Genomic DNA, 20,267 nt, shown 5'->3' with positions numbered 1-20,267 from the left:
GGGGGGACCTGGATCTCCACCCTGGCGATGAGGTATGGTTGTCCACCCTCAATCTAAGGCTGGCCTGCCCGTCCAAGAAGCTGGCACCTAGATTCATCGGCCCCTTCCCGGTCCTCTCCCGGAGGAGAATTCGTGGGAGCCTGAATCTCATCTCCATGCCCTGGACCTCCTCCGCCGCTTTCTCCGGGGGGCTTCCTCCCGTTCGGCCCAGGTCGGCATCCGGAGGCTGCCCCTTCGTGGGGAGCTCTGTAATGGATCCCCGCCATCTGCGCATGTGCGGCCTGCGCGTGCCCGCGCTGCTCGGGAGCGTGCCATTCCGCGCATGCGCAAAAAACAGTAACCTGCGCGGAAGAAGATGCGCAGAAACAGTAACCTGCGCGGAAGAAGATGCGCCATCCGGCGCATGCGCAGGAACAGTAATCCGTCAGTATGAAAATCTGCCATGATGGCGCACAGGAAATGACATCACTGGCCCTATATAAACCCAGCAGCAGTACCACCATGTTGCTGGTTTATTGTCAGCTAATCCTTGTTTGTTGATATCTTGCTTGATCCTTGTGAACCGGACTTCCTCGATTAACCTTGAATTCTGCCTGTCTTGACCTCGGAACTGTTATTTGACCATTCTTCTGCCTGACCCCTTTTGTACTGGAATTGCCTGCTTGGAACCTGACCTCGGATTGCCCATTGGATTACGGCTTGCACGGTGCTCAACACCACTGGCACTCCTGCCACTTGTTGTCCCGCTGGGCTCTGTTTCCATCCTCAGAGTCTCCCAGGAAACAAGGTGCAAGGGAAGCCTCCTCTCACATCCGGTCTCCCAGAAGGTACGTAACAGCGGCGTTCGTTATGCGAGGTGTCCCAGTCCTCACATACACGCTATCTCCATCACCCGCGGCCTTTATGCGCTTCACGGCGCGAGGCTGGTGTTCCGGAACCCGGAAATGGCGCACCGGAAGCGCATCACCGAAACATATGGCCCGCTCGATGACGCGCCCGGCTCTGTGCAGAAGGCGGCAACGGCGTTCCAGGCTCGATGTACTTCCGCATCGCTCCCTGCTCAGTACACACCTGAGGAGAGCCCTCCGGGTAAGTGCCAGCACCTTCCCCCATCTGAAATTCAGAAGGCGCCCATACCAAGCCCAACAAAGGGGTACACCAGTCGCCGCTCAGAATAACACATGTGCCACTACTGCACACCTGGGGGGTCCCCATCTGGAGCCACACACGTACAGGAGGATGGTTGCCCTCCCTAAATGACGGAGGGGAACCTTGGCCTATTCTCGGATGGGGGTCCGATAAGGGATCCCTGTATGCACTGCAGCAGGGAAAGCCTGGAGTAGGTCCCAACGCATATCAGGGTTAGGCTCTGCCCTGAGGCACATAGAAAATGAGCCCTAAAAAAAACAAACATTACGATTTCCCTGTGTAGCCGGAGGAAACACAAAAAAACTGAATTGGGATGGAAGGAGGGGTCTTTTTATTTAATGTGGTTGATGTGTTTCCTGTTGCAGGCAGGCGGAACCTTATCTCATTGGCTGTCCTGGAAGATGACTGGGGAAAAATCAGGAAGTCGGGTGGCAAGTCGTTACACGCCACCTGGCTGATCAGGAAGCCGGGCAGTGAGTCATTATACGCCACCTGGCTTCCTTAATGGGATTTTCAGGTTCGGTGAGTACTGTCAAAAAAAAATATATCGCCACTTGTACTTGATACCGTAAAACCGGTACCAGTGCATCCCTAGCTGACATGAATTACACCTGAGTATTTGGTACATGCACCTTTGGCAGCAGTTCCAGCCTTGGGTCTATGTGGATAGGTGGAGATCCGCTTTGCACATCTAGACACTGCAATATTTATAGTAAATACTTGTGTACGTGGGGAACAGAAACTTTCTAAGACGTTACAAGGTAGACACTTCCTGTTACTATACAACTCCTGTCTGACAAGTTGTGTCTAAGCTGGAGGTCGACTCCACATCATCATTCTTTATATTATAGGACCCATCCCTTCCAGTACATATTCAGCTTGTGCATTTCTTATCTAAACCTCAAAGCAAAATATTTTCAGTAGCACGTTTTAGTGAAATTGAAATAAACAAGGAAGTCTTCATTATTTCCTGGTCAGGATGTGCCAACACCCTAGAATCAGAGGAACTGCTGTTTTACATGATAAACAGACTCTTCTGCAGACTACTACACCCTTTCCATAAGCCTAAATTATGACTGCTTCATACAAGTCACATCGCAGCTGTGACAGAAAGACGATATTTCATTGTATGCAAGAGCCAACACAGACACACTGATGTACTTTTACAGATAAAGTGTACCTGTCATCCATCTAGTTGGAGAAGGCACATTGCAGGTTGAACTTGTATTCTGTTTATCAGTTTGGTTGGTCGTTCCTGATGAATCAGACATCTAGAAGAAGATAGTTACATCATATAAAGTGTAATTGATCTCAGAGCCATAAGCTGGCCATACACCTCTAGATTATCTGCAGATTTTCGATGGTCAGATAGAAAAAGTGCAACAGATTCCTCCATCTACGCTAAGCTGTGTGGATGGAGGAATCTCCCACTGGGCCAAGCTTCAGTATCTTGCTAGTCGGCCCTGCTGGCTGTCAAAATACCTGAACAATGCATGCATCCAATCAGATTGTTCAGGTATTTTGACAGCCAAGGGGGCCGACTAGCAAGATACTGAAGCTTGGCCCAGTGGGAGCTTCCTCCACCCACACAGTTTAGCGTAGATGGCGCAACCTGTTGCACGTTTTCCATCTGACCATAGAAAATCTTAAACTAATCTATAGGTGTATGGCCAGCTTAAGATGGGACCTGGATCTGGTTCTTATGGACAACTGAAAGCTCACGTCTGCTGGGAACCATTTGAATGAGAGTCACTTAATGTCACATCTGATCAGTCCTGTACTGAAAGAGGCCCAATACTGTGTATGTGTAACTAGCTCCCAACAGCTCATAACTACTACCTCCCCTACTGGGGGTTGGAGTACTGTCAGTCTGGGCCTGCCTGTGATTCTCTGTAGAGATCTGGGAAACGTGTCCTGTGACGGCAGTGTTTGCCAAATTTGCAAATGCTCTTCTTCAAACACTAACAATCTTATCTTCCGGAAAGATTGTATATACAATGCAGCTGAGATGGTCCTAGAAGATATCAGCATTATCTTCCAGATGTAGGAAATGACACTCAGATTAAGCGCAATCATTTGATTATCTTAAAATGTAAAAATAGATGATGAAAAATGAGCAAATAATTTCAGCTTTTCTGGCCATGCTTGTCTAGGAAAGATCTTTCAAGACAGCAATCTGAGCCAATCATTGGACTCAGTCACTCTTTTCTTTAGACTACTGTCTTGTCTAATAGTTATAGTTAGAGGTCACTGGGGATTGATTTGGAAAATACTAACCATTGCCATTAATTGCAGGTTTAAAAGATGATGGATGGATGGATGATGGGCATTTTACATATCTCTAACTATCAGAGACTGATCTTATCAAATCACTTTGGACAGCTATCACTCATTTGTCATCTGTAAAGACAGTTAAAGATAAATTAAAAAACACGGTATTAGGTTTGTATATATATATATTTCTTATTTAGGAAAATAATAAAATTTCATGTAAACGTTTTCTGTGCATGAAAACAAAAAAATGACTGGTTCATAAACCATAACAAAGTCTTATGTATTATACAGTATAGTTATACATGGAGTCACATAACAATATTTAGGAAACTAAATGCTGCATTTTATTGTATATTTGTTCATATTTATCTATATCTTACTTTGTGTTTTGGTGAAAGGCAGCATTTCACATACTAAATCACAGTCTGTATTAAAAGTGCAGATTTAAGTAGGCCGTATACTGCTTACTTAATCTGTGGGTGACCCTGTCGGCACCACTGTTTGACTAAAGCCGATTTTTCAATTGACTCTTGTTGGTAGATCTTGGCCAAAAATTGTTGGCCGAATAGTGACTACAGCCAGTGAGCTGCAATCAGTGTTCAGGTATTCTGACAGCTGGTGGTTCTAGCTGTCAGAATGCAATAGCCTGGTAGGGGGGGTATTCCTCCATCCTGCAGGGCTGAACAAGAAAAGACTGCCAGTGCAAGGTCAGCTTTAAATACGGCATTATTATAATGCGTCAGCTTTGGAGAACGGCAATCATGCTAAAAATTGTATTCTGACAATTGTATCCTGTATGTGGGATGATAGTTGTAATCATAGTATTCAGTATTTTCATTCTTTCTTTTATTCCATATGCATTCATTTACATTTTTCCTGCAGTTACATGTTGACCAAGATGTCTGTAGAAAAGTTACAACAATTACCTTGTTTTGTTTTAAATAATCTTTAAAAGAAAAAAAAAAGCTGTTGCTGGAACTGCTGAAGCACCCTAAGGCTACAATCACACTATCTGCGACTAGATGTGTTTAGATGTGTTTAAGGTGGTTTTGTAAACCCATATATACGCATCTAATGATTTCCAATGAATTGAGTGATGTGCAGTGCAGTCTGTTCTTGGTGAGGCATTTCCCCCTGATTGTGTCATTTTTGCTAGAGAGCTTGGTCTCTCATGTAAATGTAGAGAAAAATAAAAGAAATGTATATAACAAGTACTATCATGTATTTAATTAATACCCTTTTCAGAATATTGTATTGGTTATGACAGAGGTCCTTTAGGCCTCATTCACACTACCGTATTCTAGCCGTATAGTTGCGTAGCGTAAAAACAGAATGGAACCGAGATGCGCCCGGGCAGCGTATTTCTGCGTATTTTACGAGCGTATGTGCGTATAGTTCATTAAAATTTCTATTAGGAATGATGCATTCTGGGAATGCAAATAGTGCACGCATATACGCACATATGCTCGTATATACTCGCATAGACGCAATATACAATTTTGCTCTTGCGCTGTGTGTGAATGAGGCCATAAAGTAAACCAATCGACCCAAACCCCCTTGCCACCCTGTCTTTGGCACCCCCTTGAGTCTATACCTGTACTGCTCTTGCCCTGCCTCTCCGATCGCCATCAGCTCTCTTAAAGCCCTGGTACCGAAGCATGATACCCAACCCCTGCCTCAGCTGAAAGGCAGAGCTTGGGATAGAGTGGCCAGTTGGCAGGTTGTACCATTTAATGTGATTGACTTAGGGAGGCAGTGCCAGGCATCTGAAAGTCAGGGGTAAGTATAGGCACCGGAGAGTGTCCTACACACCGTGGTGGTGGGGCAAGTTAGGAATTATTTTTCTCTGATAGGACCTGAGAATAATCTATTATTTTCACAGAGATCATGTGAGTACCTTAGTCTGAGGTTGACCGTGTCATCTGAACTCATTTTGGCTTTTATTTAACTTTTTAACACAAAAAAAAGTGCAAATCCAGCTGTGAGAAACAAGGCACCCATACATGCCAGATGCCTGGACAGAAGGAACAAGTGTGCATGTGCAATAAATGCAAACCGGAAAAGCCCAACCAGGGCCAAGCAAAGGGTTTACTTTATTGCCACGTCCCCAGTAATTCATACTGTCCTTTCGCTCCTCCTCCTATGGAAATATTGAGTAGAGGAAGCCCTATGTAAGCTCCATGTCTCCTCAACCTTAAGTGCAGACCAATTACTAAGCACCAGGGCTGTCTCATGAGAGGAAGGGAAGTGAGTCACATACCCCACTTTATCTGAGCAAAAGACATGTGAGTATGAACTGTTGGGGACAGAGGCAATACAGCAGACCTATTGCTTAGTCCTGCATGAGCAATGCATGGGTTTGCTTTAAAGCAAATCTGTCTCTACATAAAAAAATGTAAAAAAAATGCCAGGTTGTAAAAAAAACAACTTATAACTAACCCTTCCTGCCACCTGCCAGCCTCAGCACTGATGAAGAGCTAAGCTTGCAGAAGAATCTTCAGCATTGAGCACTTCCAGTATTATAGGATGCTTGGTTCCCATCTGCGTGCCGTGGCACATCAGTGATATAGGGGCCGATGGATGGAACCAGAGTGTGTCATAGGGACCAGGCATCTGACACACTTGGCAGTGTGTCAGATACAAAATATTTTTTGACCACCGTAGTTCTGCAACAGTGTGAAGGGCAGCAAGCCAGGTAAGTATAAGTCTTTTTTTTTTTTTTTTTTTTTTAAGGCTGGGTTTTTTTATACTTTCTTTTTATCTCTCTATCAACCAAGTTGCTTTAAGAAGCCAGTAGACATCAGCATGTTAGGTCACTATCTGAAAATTCCTAACCAAGCCAGTAGTGTTCCTCCACACCCCTTAACTGTGGTGGCCGAAGCATATCCATTTTAGTCCAAGGCAGTTATAGGCAACCTTGCTCTCCAGCTGTGCTGAAAGTACAAATTCCCTCATGGCTCTGCCTTAGTGAGTCATGCATATCTCTATCGAAGTTTTGCAGTACCTGCAAAGAGCACAATGGTTATTCGACCCTGTGGGCATTGGAAATATATGGCATCTAATATCTATGGTTCTCTTGAGCAGCTTTAAAGGAGAACTATGAGGCGAGTGAAAATCACTCAGCCTCATAGTTCTTGACGACCTGTGACAATGAAACTGTCACAGGTCGGCTCAATAGATCGGAAAGTGAGCGAACACATACCGTCGCTCGCTCACTTCTCGATCTATCCCTGCAGAGAGCCGTGACTGTCACTCACGGCTCCCTGCAGGGATTCCCCCCTCCCCTGTCCGATCCTCCAGCGCTGACTGGCAGAACGGACGGGGGCGGGCACAGCTGTCTCTGTCTCTAGATAGGCAGAGCCAGCTGTCAAACCCGCAGCTGGGCGGATCTCGACAGTAATGTCGGGATCCATCCCGGCTGCGGCGTCTCAATATACCGCGAGCTATGGCTCGCGGTATACTGAGCTTAGGGTGACGGGAGGACGATAGTTTGTGTCCTCCCGTTACCCTTAGGAGAACTATGGGGAAAAGCCCTGACCCCATAGTTCTCCTTTAACATCTTTCATGAATGGAATCCTATGTAAAAGATCTATGTACCTATAGCTTCTTCTTCTGTGAGTTTTTATCACAGCTGAAAAAAGACTGAAAGTAACATCCGGTTGGATTGCCATAACAAGTTTCCAATAATGACTTTTGTTCCTGCCCAAAAGCCTATTGTAAGGCATAGCTGGAGTCCTAGGGGATATTCTTAGAAAATATCTATTTTTTCCAAGTAGTAAATATAATATAACCCATGTTACAAACCTCACTGCTGTTAAATTAAATCAACATGCCTTCAGTCCTTATGTATGGAGGTGCATGTACATGGAGGTGCATGTTCCACCTTCATCTCATTTACTATATCAAAAACTGTTTATAATGTTTTTTTGGGTACAATGTGCTTTCTCCTAACAAAAACTAATTTTAAGCTGCCATACCCTTTGCATTAAAGGTTCTGTTTCTAAAGCTCTTCTCATAAGACTTTGTACTAAATGCTATACTCCAAAATAATTCTCATTGCTCACTTGTTTTTATCATATTACTTAAAGCCCACCTCTAGCCAAAACATTTTTTTTCTTTTGATTAGAAGGGAAATTATTACAACCATTTAGGTTTTTATTGTCATTGGTGTCCCTATTCAGAACACAAAATATATTATTAGGTGCTCACCATCCAAGTACCTGTAGAGCACATTCGGTCATAATTAACAGAAAAAATAATTACACCAAAAAAACTACATTCAGTGTTCAACCCACCATATCCGTCAATGTGCCAATGTCATTTATTGAAATGACTCATGGCATGTAAACCTACAGTGTAGGAAACTCTTCCCCCCCGGACAGGCTCTAACCCATTTTATTCTATCCAAAGCTAAATAAAAATAATTTTGGCTGAAGATGGGCTGTTACATAATCAAGTGCAAAGGTCATTTCATTCTAAATTGCTCATGCCATTGTGTTGCAGCATGCCAATAGTTACCACTTTTTTAGAAAACTATAGGCATTTTTAAAAAAGTTCCTGATAGGTGCTACAGCCATTGTCATTTTAGCAGTAGAATCAGTTTCATCACTGTCCCATGGCACAATATTTCGAAGTATGTTTACATGACTGTTATTATTGTTATTCCTTGCAGCCATTGCACCAGTTTCCTCTTCTTCAGGAGCCCCCAAGAGTATCAGAAGCTTGCTATCAGCACCAGGCTTTAGACACTGCCAAGCTTTCCGTCCATTATGGTCCCGAATATGGACATCTGCATTGTACGCACCCACCAGTACTTTGATGACCATGGCATGTCCCTGAAGAGCTGCAATATGGAGGGGAGTTAATCCCCCGCTGGCACGGGTATTGACATCTATGATGTAGCCACTGGCTGAGGCAAAATCCATAAGTTGTATTAGGTCCTCATGATGGCCATGTTTTGCTATCCAGTGAATAACAGAATAACCAGTCACAAAATCTCTCTTATAAAGCAAAGTAGGATCCTCCTGTAAAGACTCCTGCAGCTCATCAAAGTTGCCTTCTGCTACCATTAGCATCCAGGCATGCTCAACCGGGTCAAGTACTATGCCATTTTCCCCGTAGTCCAGTTGCTGCTGCTGCTCCTCACCATCGACAACATCAAAAGTAGCTGCTGAGATCCAAGCTCCCACAAACGGCAGGGATCCAGTTGTGCTCCACAGACTCCCTCTTATGCCTCTTTTTCTTTTGCTTATTGTAGCAGGTGATGGAGTCCTGCTTAGACTTTGCACCCTCTTCATGCTTCTTGTGTCTCGCATTTTAGGAATCGCAGGCTCTTGCTGTTCACAGCCACTCGTCTGTTTCATGCTATTGTTTTGTGGCTGATTAATCGGCCCTGCAAGTTTATTAATGTCCTGCCAATGTGAAAGCTCTTCTTCCATCGCTGTGTCCAAGCTCATCAGATCGACCCAGACTTGGTTTAGTAGCATTCATTTAAAATCGGGCACTACTTGATCTTGAGCTGCAAACTGTCTCACAAGTCAAACAAAGTCTTGAGTACCAGCTACTTCTTCTTACGGGCTACTTCCTTAAACTGCGGTTAAGAACAAAATGCAGAAGGAATTGTTTATTTAACTCTTGAGTGACAAAGATTAGTCAATCGATATTAACAAAGTAGGTGTGTTAAATCAAAAGTAGGCAGATATAACATACCTCCATTTACCCAGCTATGCATTCATTTAAACCATCCTATTAAAACGTATTTAAATAATACCTTAGTCTGTTTTTATATGAGCCTTTTGTAGGTCCCTGCCCAATACATGTGGAAGAGGAAGGGGCAGTACTGTAAACCGTCAAACTTCAAGAGTTAGAAGCTACGTCAGGTTTGTATTACAGTCTGTGTCCCTACCAGGGAAATTTGCCCTATTTATCATGGGGACCTTTGACATCAGGACAGAAAGTCATAAGAAATTCAAGATCTTTGGGTTTTTTTAATGCATCAGTGGCTCCTCTCCCCTATGGTACCACACCCCACTGTATTGACTTACACATGGTGTGAATGGGCCTGTAGTAAGAGGAGATCTTTCCAAAGTGGTGAGTTATCCTCTCTAAGACTGTTGTCACCAGAACAGGTTTACTTGGAAGATCTCCCCTCGCCTCCTGTTACTGTGACAACCCAAAGATCTTACATAAGCAAAAATTGTAAAGGGTTTTTAAGGCACCTGAACACACAATTGCCCATGTTTGATAGTTAAAAAGCATGAAATAATGCTTTTTACTTTGGAATAAACAAAATAAATGATCAAGATTTGACAATTGTGTGTTCTGGTGCCTTAAAAACCCTTTACATTTTTTTTTAATAGAGCATGCAACATTTTATGCGTTTGGAGTGGACCAAAACTCAGACAATGTTTTACCACGCGTCCGATCGCACTGCGGACGGGGGACGTGACTGCAGTGCCATTGACTTTAATGCACCGACACGACCCCTCCCGCCCCAGAACGAAGGGGGAAGTTTTGTGAGCAATTGCTGTGCGTTCCAGCAGCTGCCGCCCTGGAAAGCACCGCAATTGGTGTGAATGGACCCTCAATGTTGTGTCTCTGGTACAGGAAGTGAAGGAAATATTCCCAACAACACAGAAAAAAATAAAAATAACACTGACAAGGCTTTTAACCCTTCCCTAATAAACAAACAAAATTATGTACTTGCTCTAACTTCCACTTTAAAAAGTAACTATTCTTTCAAACCACTTCTACCCAACATATAGAGGTTCTAATCCTTTCCCACTTAAAGCAATGTTGTTAATAGATTGAAATTGTGAAGAAGAACGGGGTTACTAACCTCTTCTACCGCCCATGCCACCAAATGCCAGCTTGCCCCAGAAGCCTCAGTCAACCACAGCTGCTCTCAATGGTTCCTCCCACATCATACTGTGTCCTAAACTTACATAGGGGTCAGCAAGAGGAACCGCAGAGTATGGGGGTGAGGAGGGGGGCAGGAACACTATCAGAAGTTAGTGACTCTGGAGAATACTTTTTTTTTCACGTTTAGTGGTGGAACAGCTGGAAAGAAAAGTATTCACTATCTTCTCTACAAGGACAGCTTTTATTTGCAATCTCAAAGTCACTTTAACACAGAACTACATTAACAAATGTACCACTACAACGTGAAGCTATACTTCCCACATTGAGTCAGTGGTGTCACCTGCTGATGATCATTTTAATCTTTAGAACCCACAGTGGGTATATGGGCAGACTCCAGCCTATCAAGCACTGTAAAAACAACAGGATAGACAGTTCCTTTGCTGTACAGTAAACTTCCCATTATCCAGAACTCTCAAGCAACCAGAAAAATAAATTGAGGACATAATATGCCAGTTGCTTGACAGACATGTGCACACTAAATTTTTTTGTTAGCAACTAAATGTATTTTGCGTGTGCAATGTTGCTTGAGAGTTAATGGTAACTCTCAAGCAACCAGAAACTACACTTATCCGGCATCTACCATTCCCCAAGGGTACCGGATAACTGGGAGTTTACTGTATTCACAAGGACTGTGGGATGAGAAGACCCATCTATGTTACAGTGAGGGGAGGGGGGCTTCACAGCAGATAGCAGAACCTGTTAGGTATATTTGTAATTTCCCACAGAATAGAGAAAACGCTTCCCTGTTGCTTCTAATGCAGCATATGGTTTTACGGAAAGCATTTGCATATCATCATAGATAAAAACCAGGAAAAGAAAGCCACAGCAGGTGAGATTAACACATTCTGTGCTTGCTGATAATTTGTTTAAAGAAATAGAATTCACCTGAGTTGGCGAACGCTCCTACATGTATCTATAGGCAGATTTCTGATCATGTACCAAACTCAACCAGTGACCAGCCTATATGCAATAAGCTTAGTGCCTAACGATTTACAATAGGTATAATCATATTATAATAACAATACAGCAGTTACTATTCATCTAAACCCCATATTAGCCAGAATATGTATACTTATTTCCCTATAGTACAAACAACCAGCACCACACACATACAATATACATACAGATATTTGTTACAGAAGAAAGGTGACTGTGATCAGGAGAGCTGTATTCCCAACCTGAGCTCTGGACATTGTCCCCAGTCCCTCCCTTCTGCTTTAAACACATTTCTTCCGCCTTCCTGTGAAGTTTGCCAAAAGTTACTTACAGAAAGCTGCAGTTTGCTCATCTGTGACCTCTGCACCTAAAACAGGTTTGACTTCTTAAGTTGTGTATGCGGAGCCTTAGATCCATGATACAGCACACAGGGACAAACAAAGGAAGGGAAAGGAATACCATGTATCCACAGCGGAAAGGTCACATGTGAAGGACCTTAGTGTAATGACTTACTTCCTTTATGAGTCCTCAGAGGGAAGAGGCACCCGTGGAAATAACTGCATGGACTGCTGCAAAACTGTCACAGCTTGACACAGCATTCACTTTGTAATGGTTACTTCATACACATATATGACATATACCAGGAAACTCCAGGGAATAATCATTGGAATAAAAATAGAAGCCGCATTTAGATGTAAGCACAATGCAATCTAATTTAGTGAAGGATCATTATAAAGACACTCAAACCTAAATGATCAACAGCTGGATGGAGGTTTATAAGCAAGATAGTTAAATATACAATGGAAGTAAATTTGCGTTTAAATCTAAATATGTGAACTATTTCACCTGCCAAAATATTTGTAATTCTTTTCAAACATGTTTGTGATATACACAATGAAATGCCATGTAGCCAAAGGGTGACACCACTTACCCTGGGTTCACACCTAGGCGTATTGTAATATGCGCGTCTGTCGCGCGACCGTCACGCGGTTTTTTTACCGCGATTCGCGGTAAAAAAGTCGCGCGACCGTCGCACGATTCCAAAGGCTACTTGGCTTATCCCAATGGAAAACGCCCTACAAAACGGCCCAAAGTAGTCCCGGGACCTTTTCAGGCGTGGGCCGTTTTGTAGGGCGTTAGGGACGGGCGGAAATACGCCTAGGTGGGAACGAGGGCATTGACTACAATGCAATTTATATTTTTGACCGTTTTGTAGAGCGTCCGTCGGGCGTAGGACGCGCTACAAAACGGTCAGGTGTGAACGGGGCCTTAGACCCCGTTCACACTGAGCGATTTATCGCACGATTTCAGCTCAAAAATCGCTCAAAAATCAGCTCAATGCAGCTCTATGTAGTTAGTCCAATGCATTTCAATGGAGCTGTTCACATCTCACAGCTCAATGTCGCCTATAGCTCCTCGCTCAAGCTTGTAGCATGACCTAATTTTCGGCAGATTTTGTGAGACTTGGCCCAAAAGACTTTAATGTTGTAGCTCAATGTCGCGCGACATTGCCGCGCTACAGAAGTGTCACTTTTGCACATAAATATAAGAAGGAAAGAATGATGTCACATCAAGACCTTTAATTGGTTACAGCCCAATGTAGCAGCTACGAAGTCCCTGCGAAAAGTCGCGCTACGTAGCGTGACAAAAGTGCACTGTAGCTTAATGTTGCTCAGCACCAAATCGCTCTTTGGATGTAGCTCATTGTGAATGGGGTCTTAAGCTCCATATTCGGATCGAATGTTGACTGTTTCCCACTTACTTGGCTAAAATTCCATACGTTGGTGGCCCTCCTGGCGCCAACCAGCTCAAGAAAAGTCAATTTTTCAATTGAATTGGATGAAAACCCTGTCCCCCCTTTTTTTTTTTTCCTTTTCCCCCCTTCTTCCTGCCTTCTTCTTTGCTGCTTCCCACCCTGTCACTTCTATTCATTTTTTTCTTCTTTTCTCTGATAGTTTGTTGTTAACTTGCATAGTTTGATTGACACGTAAGAATGTTTTCTCTGTTATTGTTCTTGACTCTCTTAGGTACTTTCCATTTAGAAATAAAACATAAGAAAATTATCAGGGACAGAGAGTGCTTAGTCACTATTGTACACAGGACTCATGGGTGTTTGGGATTTCTTACGTACTGTATATCTGTCAAATGCTGGGTGAGTGGCTGTCCAATGTTCTTGTTGGTACATTCTTGTTAATTGTATACTTTGGATTCTCCTAATGTTCCCGAATAATAAATAAAGAATTGAAAAAAAAAAGAATTGGAGGGGAAATTGTTAACCGAACTAATCAGCTGCAATCACTGTTCATATATTCTGACAGTCACAGGTGCCAGTTGTCAGAATAAAATAGCCAGCAGGGGCGTTTGCTCCATCCATGCTCTTGGCGTGCATAGGAAAATCGTGTGATTTTTCTTGTTAAGCCAGCGTTAGTAATCTGTAGCTCTGCAGATCTCCTTAGTGACCACTGAGCTATCTGTAGGCCACCTTTGTCTCTCATACTTGTGAATACTGATTTCCGATCTGGATAAAGCTCCTATTGTTATGTTTGATGCTTTATCAATTCTAATGCAGTGCAAAATTTTCAGGAATTTGTTGCAATCATTTGCAAAAATTGTCTATTTTTCGTGAGGAATTCATGACATGACATGATATGATGGCTTGTTGTCCGCCAGCAGATCTGGCTCATTTCATATTTCCTCTAAGGTGTTTATAACCTGTTTTTGGAAAGAAAAAAAAATGTAAGCTGGATAACCTCTGGGGCCCACCGTCCTGATCCTGCGGCTACACTGTATGGGGTGATGTGAAACTCCCCCAATGCAGTACTCTAACCTTTGAGGGGCCAATCAGCAGGTCCAAAGTGCTGTCACATGGGGGTCCGAGGATGTGCCTTGCATTGTGTTCCTAGCACTTGTTATTTTTTGGTATAGTCTAAAAACAGGATTGCTTTTTATCTGGGAGTATTTTGTGTTTCACTTGTGACAAGTGTTATCTTCCTTTACATGTAATTGCCTGCAGGAAAGCAATTTCAGATTATGTGTTTATTGGTGATTTGTATCATGATTTACATACTGTTTTAAAGGAGGTAAACTGTAGTGGTTTGATGTCAATATTATGTTAGTTGCTTTTTGAAGTAGAGCCATCTTTATATATACAGTATTTCTTTGATGTTAAGTGCATGCATGCTAAGTAGTGTTTTTCCTGCCTCTCTCAGGTCACGATGCTCCCCCTAACAAAAGCCCGTTACCAGCCTTTTCCCTCTAGAAGGACAGCACCATCTTTGGCATTATTTAGTAGACATGTGCACCAGCAAAAAATTAGATTTGTTTCGGTTTGATTCGGATTTTGCGTTATTTTGTTTTTTTTTAATTCGGGCTCGAAAGTCAATTTGTTTTGGAATTCAGATTCGGACGAAATTCGTTAGCGGTAATTCGTACAAAATTTAGTTTCGTTTGTTCGTTGCAGCAAAGTGACATTTAAGAGGAAAAAAAGTGTTTTTTCCCTCAAATGTCACTTTGCTGCAACGAAAGTTCGTCCAACAAATGAAATTTCGTACAGACTACCGCTAACGAATTTTCGGAATCGGAAATTCGGATTCGTTTGCATTCGTTATATCTGTAATTCGGAATTTGGATACACCTGAATCTCCGAACTTACAAAATTACGTCCATATTTCGATTCGGAACGAAACAAATCGCACATGTCTATTATTTAGGATCAACATCTACCTTTTGGACTTCGTTTCTGACTCAGATATGACAAAATCATATAAATCTTGATGGCTGGGCAGTTCATGACTGTGTTCACAAGTGTCTGCCACAAATGAGTTCCTGCTGCAGCCTCTCACTTTTAACTTGCTACAAAGTTACAGTGTTGCAGTCTAATCATGGAGGGAGGGAAGACTGAGAAAATGATTCTTTCTGGCTCCAGCAGACTGATGATATCGTCTCAGCCTAGGCAAAGTCACTTTTCTGGATCTCAGTGGGTGCTTCTCAAAGTATTGCAAGAATTTGAAACACTTGTTAAACCCCCCAGGAAACTTAGTGCACATAGAACTTGTCCCTGTTCAAATTGGGGGATAGCTGGCTGCTTCTCCCTCCACTGCTATCTGACAACATTGAACAAAGGAGATGGCATTTCTAACTGACAGTGCAGGAGGAGAGAGACACAGTGCACACAGAGTCCACACAGCCCCTTTCTCCTCTTAAAGTGACATTAAACCCTCAGATGATTTAACATAAAACAATACTGTAATGTGTGCCTTACTGTAATCCATGGTTGTTTCCCTTCTCTTTGCTGCTCTTCCTTTTAAATCCTCATGTCTTCTCATGCTTGGGGAGAACTTCCCTTTTCAGCTCAGGGCCTCTTCCTGTAGTGCTGGCTCAGGTTACAAGCCTATACAAACGTATACACAGACACCATATATCCATTCCTGAGACAAGGCAGTCTGCTGCAAAACAGAAGTTCTGCCCAGCATGAGAACAGATACAGATTTAAAAGGAAGAGCAGCAAAGAGAAGGGAAACAACCATGGATTACAGTAAGGCACACATTACACTATTGTTTTATGTTAAAAAAATCGGAGGGTTTAATGTCACTTTTAGCGATTCAAAGAGGGACTAGTGCTGTATCTGGTGTGTGTCGTTGTGGGCTTGTGTTTTTAAAGGCACTCCTCTGCAACCGCTGTTATGCAAAATAACACAAGCCAACAATGACACTTGTACTCTCTTTCTCCTGAAATATCAGACAAGGCACCCCAGTCTACCCAAAAAAAGTGAAATTTGCCACCGTCCCCCGTCAGGTTAGAATCCCTCCTCCACAGTAGGCGCTGCAGCTGTGGCAGCATGGCGGAGAGTAGCAAGCTGACCATGCCTGGATGGAGTCAAACTTCTTTCCTTCTCTGAATGGATTCCACATTACCTGGATTAGCATCATTCATTTACATGGTGCTGGTGGCCAGCCCCCCTACACCATGGAGAAGGATGTTGCTGTTAAAAATGTTGAGGCACCCCTAAAGTAGCCAGAAGGCACACCAGGGTGCCACAACACCCTGGTTAGGAAAGACTGCACTAGAGCAGCACAGCCATCATCATTCTTGGACACAGAATAAGCCCTTTACAATGTACTGTATATAGTTTTCAATGAAAGTCTTTTGCCGAATCTGTAACCATGGACTTGCAATAAGATAAGAGACAGAGGAACACAATTCTGTGTTGTGCTGCCAAGCAGAGAAAACATCATGCTCACAATGAACAAATATGACTGCTCCTATGCATATACTGTACAGTATATACAATTCTGTTAAGCCAGTCTTGTGAATTACACATCTTTTTTTTATGCTGCACAGCCAGGTAGGTGAAAGCCATTTCCTGCTTTAGCAATGCAGCTTCTAAGTCACTTCTCTTCCTCCAGCTTGTTTATTGGACATTATACCAACATTATCGCCTCTGTCCAATAAGCAGGGGGATTATGTCAAAGAGTAAATGCATATCCATAAAGAGTGATGTGTCTGACAGTCCTGTATAGCTGTGGGATGAGTATCACGTGACTGGTCGTACAGAATTACATTAAAATTTAGTTATTTCAAATGTGTTTTAGCTGTTTACCTGAAGACCTTTGTCAAACATACTTACATACCTTTCAAAACACTATAAATACTCTTGAAATCATGTGATTTGAAATCATAACCTCCATTTTAACTGCAAGAAATAAATCATTTGAACCCATTTTTAATTTTTAGACTTAAAAAAAAAAGTTTGTTGTTATGCCCTGATATCAGGCTATCTATGGATTGGGCCGTATGGTAAAACCTATTATGTCATTTCCGGAGGGATGGTGAGGTTGGTGTCTGATGCAAGCTATCCAGTCAGGGCACTCCAAAAACTGTCCTGGAAACTAGCACCGCCATGTCCCTCCTCTGCCAGGCATTGTTCATCCCGTCTTCTCTTCTTGCGACTTTGCACTCTATTAAGGGAAAGGTACATTCTATTAGTACTTCATTTTTTTTCTTTCAAAAACTTTTTTACCTGTTGGGTATCTCCATGACACTGAGCTTAATTTGCATGATGGGATTTGTAACAAGGAAATGTAAATATAGAACATTAGTATGCAGTCTTTCACATTTATCTCATCTAAAAAAATGTCAAACATATATATATATATATAAAAAGAACAATAAAGATACAGTCCTGTATAGCTGTGGGATGAGTATCACGTGACTGGTCGTACAGAATTACATTAAAATTTAGTTATTTCAAATGTGTTTTAGCTGTTTACCTGAAGACCTTTGTCAAACATACTTACATACCTTTCAAAACACTATAAATACTCTTGAAATCATGTGATTTGAAATCATAACCTCCATTTTAACTGCAAGAAATAAATCATTTGAACCCATTTTTAATTTTTAGACTTAAAAAAAAAAGTTTGTTGTTATGCCCTGATATCAGGCTATCTATGGATTGGGCCGTATGGTAAAACCTATTATGTCATTTCCGGAGGGATGGTGAGGTTGGTGTCTGATGCAAGCTATCCAGTCAGGGCACTCCAAAAACTGTCCTGGAAACTAGCACCGCCATGTCCCTCCTCTGCCAGGCATTGTTCATCCCGTCTTCTCTTCTTGCGACTTTGCACTCTATTAAGGGAAAGGTACATTCTATTAGTACTTCATTTTTTTTCTTTCAAAAACTTTTTTACCTGTTGGGTATCTCCATGACACTGAGCTTAATTTGCATGATGGGATTTGTAACAAGGAAATGTAAATATAGAACATTAGTATGCAGTCTTTCACATTTATCTCATCTAAAAAAATGTCAAACATATATATATATATATAAAAAGAACAATAAAGAACTCCCTCAGTGGTTTGCTTACAAAGGTCTAGGCCAGGCGTCAGCAACCCGCGGCTCCGGGTGTAACTGCTGCACACTGTGTACTGTGTTATTTCATTTAATGAGAAAATGGATTATAATGGGGAACATTACACTGTAATATTGCCTATTATAATCTATTTCTCTGATTAAATGATTTACAGACAGGTCCGCTGTTCTATCAAAGTTTGTGACTAGGTTAGTGGCATTACTATCAATGCTTCCGGGTTCAGTAAAAAGTATGAAGGGGGGACTGGCATGCCCCATATTGGAAGCAGGAAGGGCGATAATCCCAAGACATTGGAGACAATCAAATACCCCTGAGATCCGGGAATGGGTACTAGAACTGAACTATATAATGCGAATGGAAGAATTGACAGCTCGTGTATATGATAGACATGTGATATTTGTAGAAAAATGGAGACCATGGATGGCTTTTATTGGCTCAACAGAGATTCAACAATACTTAGAAGAAATTGATGTATTGCATCTTTCTCCTTTCCCCTTTTTTTAATGTGAGTTGGTATGGAGGGAGTTTGGAAATGGGGGAGGTGGGGAGGGGTGGGGAATGGATGTAGGAGTGGGTATGATAGGTTTTTAATGAATAATAGGGTAAGAGTAAAGGTATTGGACCGAGACTGGAATGGGATTTCAGACAATACAATGCTTTTTGCTCCTTATTCTCATAGTTATATAAGCAACGGTGAAAGGCTAGTTTATTATGCAATCAATCACAAGCATTAGCTTTTTCTCTCCTGTAATTAAGAAGCAACTTTAGATATGAGATAGCTGTTGAATGTAGACGCTATTGTTATTATCATGTAACTTATGGAACTGAATGTGAAATGAAATGAATAAAAATGTATTCTGGAAAAAAAAAAGTTTGTGACTAGGTTGGAATGTGTAACCGGTGATGTGGTCAGACATTTCAATGTAATCCTGCCCAGTTTTTCGGCGGTGGAATGTGTGACCGCCAATAGGTGAAGCATTCCAACGCTTTCTCAGCTGTTCCAGGGCAGATCGGCATTGCAGATCGTATGTGCAGGAAAACCGATCTGCCCTGGGACAGCCGATTGGTCCTGAAATGTCACTTCTATCTGACTTTGTGAGTGGGGTGTTGCACAGAAGTGACATTTCAGGACCGAACAGCTGTTCCATAGTAGATCAGTTCTCCTGCACATACAATTTGCGATGCTGATCTGCCCTGGAACAGCTGAGAAAGAATTGGAATGCTTGACCTATTGGCGGTCACACATTCCACCGCCAAAAAACTGGGTGGGATTACATTGAAATGTGTGACCACATCACCGGTCAAACATTGTAACAAAGTCACAAACTTTGATAGAACACCGCCATCAGGGGGGGTAATGTGAGGGGTCTGGACAGCCTGGGGGGCCTCTTACATGAGTACCAGCTGTACCAGGGGCGGCATGGCAGAGGTGACAGGGGGTGGAGGAGGACAGGTACCAGCAGCAGCAGGTAAGAGGAGTTGGGAGGAGGTAAAGGGACCCCGGCGACCAGCCCACCTGAGGCCCTGTAGAGCCCATCATAGAGAGTCTCAGATGGACTGTGCAGGATCTAAAGTGTGCTCTGCAGGGTCACTCTCAGGTGGGCTCTGCGGGGTCTCAGGTAAGTCCAGAGTCCAGTGCGTCACTATGCCCAGAGTCCAGTGCGTCACTATGCCCAGAGTCCAGCGCGTTACTAAGCTCACATATACCTATATACATGCTATACATAGCATGAAGGTAAAAAAATTATATATGCAGTGTTCTCTTCATTTTAGATGTCAAAAGGGTTTTGTGGCTCCCAGTGTTTTCTTTTCTGTGGGAAACGTGTCCAAATGGCTCTTTGAGTATTTAAGGATGCTGACCCCTGGTCTAGGCTTACTTACAGGAACATGGATACTCCACAAGATCCCAATATGGTTACTGCTACAAAGACTCCTCCGTAAATCAGGATCATGGTAAATAGTGGTCTTTTCATCATATTGGGATGTTCAAAGAAGTTGTTGATCGTTTCTTTCTTAATGTCTAACAGTCCCCTGCTTTGGCCCCAATCTGTCTCGTTCTCCTGAGCTGTAAAGAACACAATCACAAAATGTCTGGTTAGAAGGCAAATGAAATA

General features: G+C 42.6%; 1 protein-coding gene across 1 annotated transcript; it reads right to left on the bottom strand.

The window, feature by feature from the left end:
• Nucleotides 1–7,897: 7,897 nt before the first annotated feature.
• Nucleotides 7,898–8,799, bottom strand: SOWAHD (sosondowah ankyrin repeat domain family member D). The gene has a single exon (XM_018571909.1). The coding sequence runs from the start codon at nucleotides 8,784–8,786 to the stop codon at nucleotides 7,938–7,940; it is 849 nt and encodes a 282-aa protein (XP_018427411.1). The 5' UTR covers nucleotides 8,787–8,799; the 3' UTR covers nucleotides 7,898–7,937.
• Nucleotides 8,800–20,267: the final 11,468 nt, after the last annotated feature.

Source organism: Nanorana parkeri, unplaced genomic scaffold (assembly GCF_000935625.1).
Source record: "Nanorana parkeri isolate BGI_ZX_2015 unplaced genomic scaffold, ASM93562v1 scaffold1862, whole genome shotgun sequence".
Lineage (NCBI taxonomy): Eukaryota > Metazoa > Chordata > Amphibia > Anura > Dicroglossidae > Nanorana > Nanorana parkeri.
This window is presented reverse-complemented; position numbering and strand designations above follow the sequence as displayed.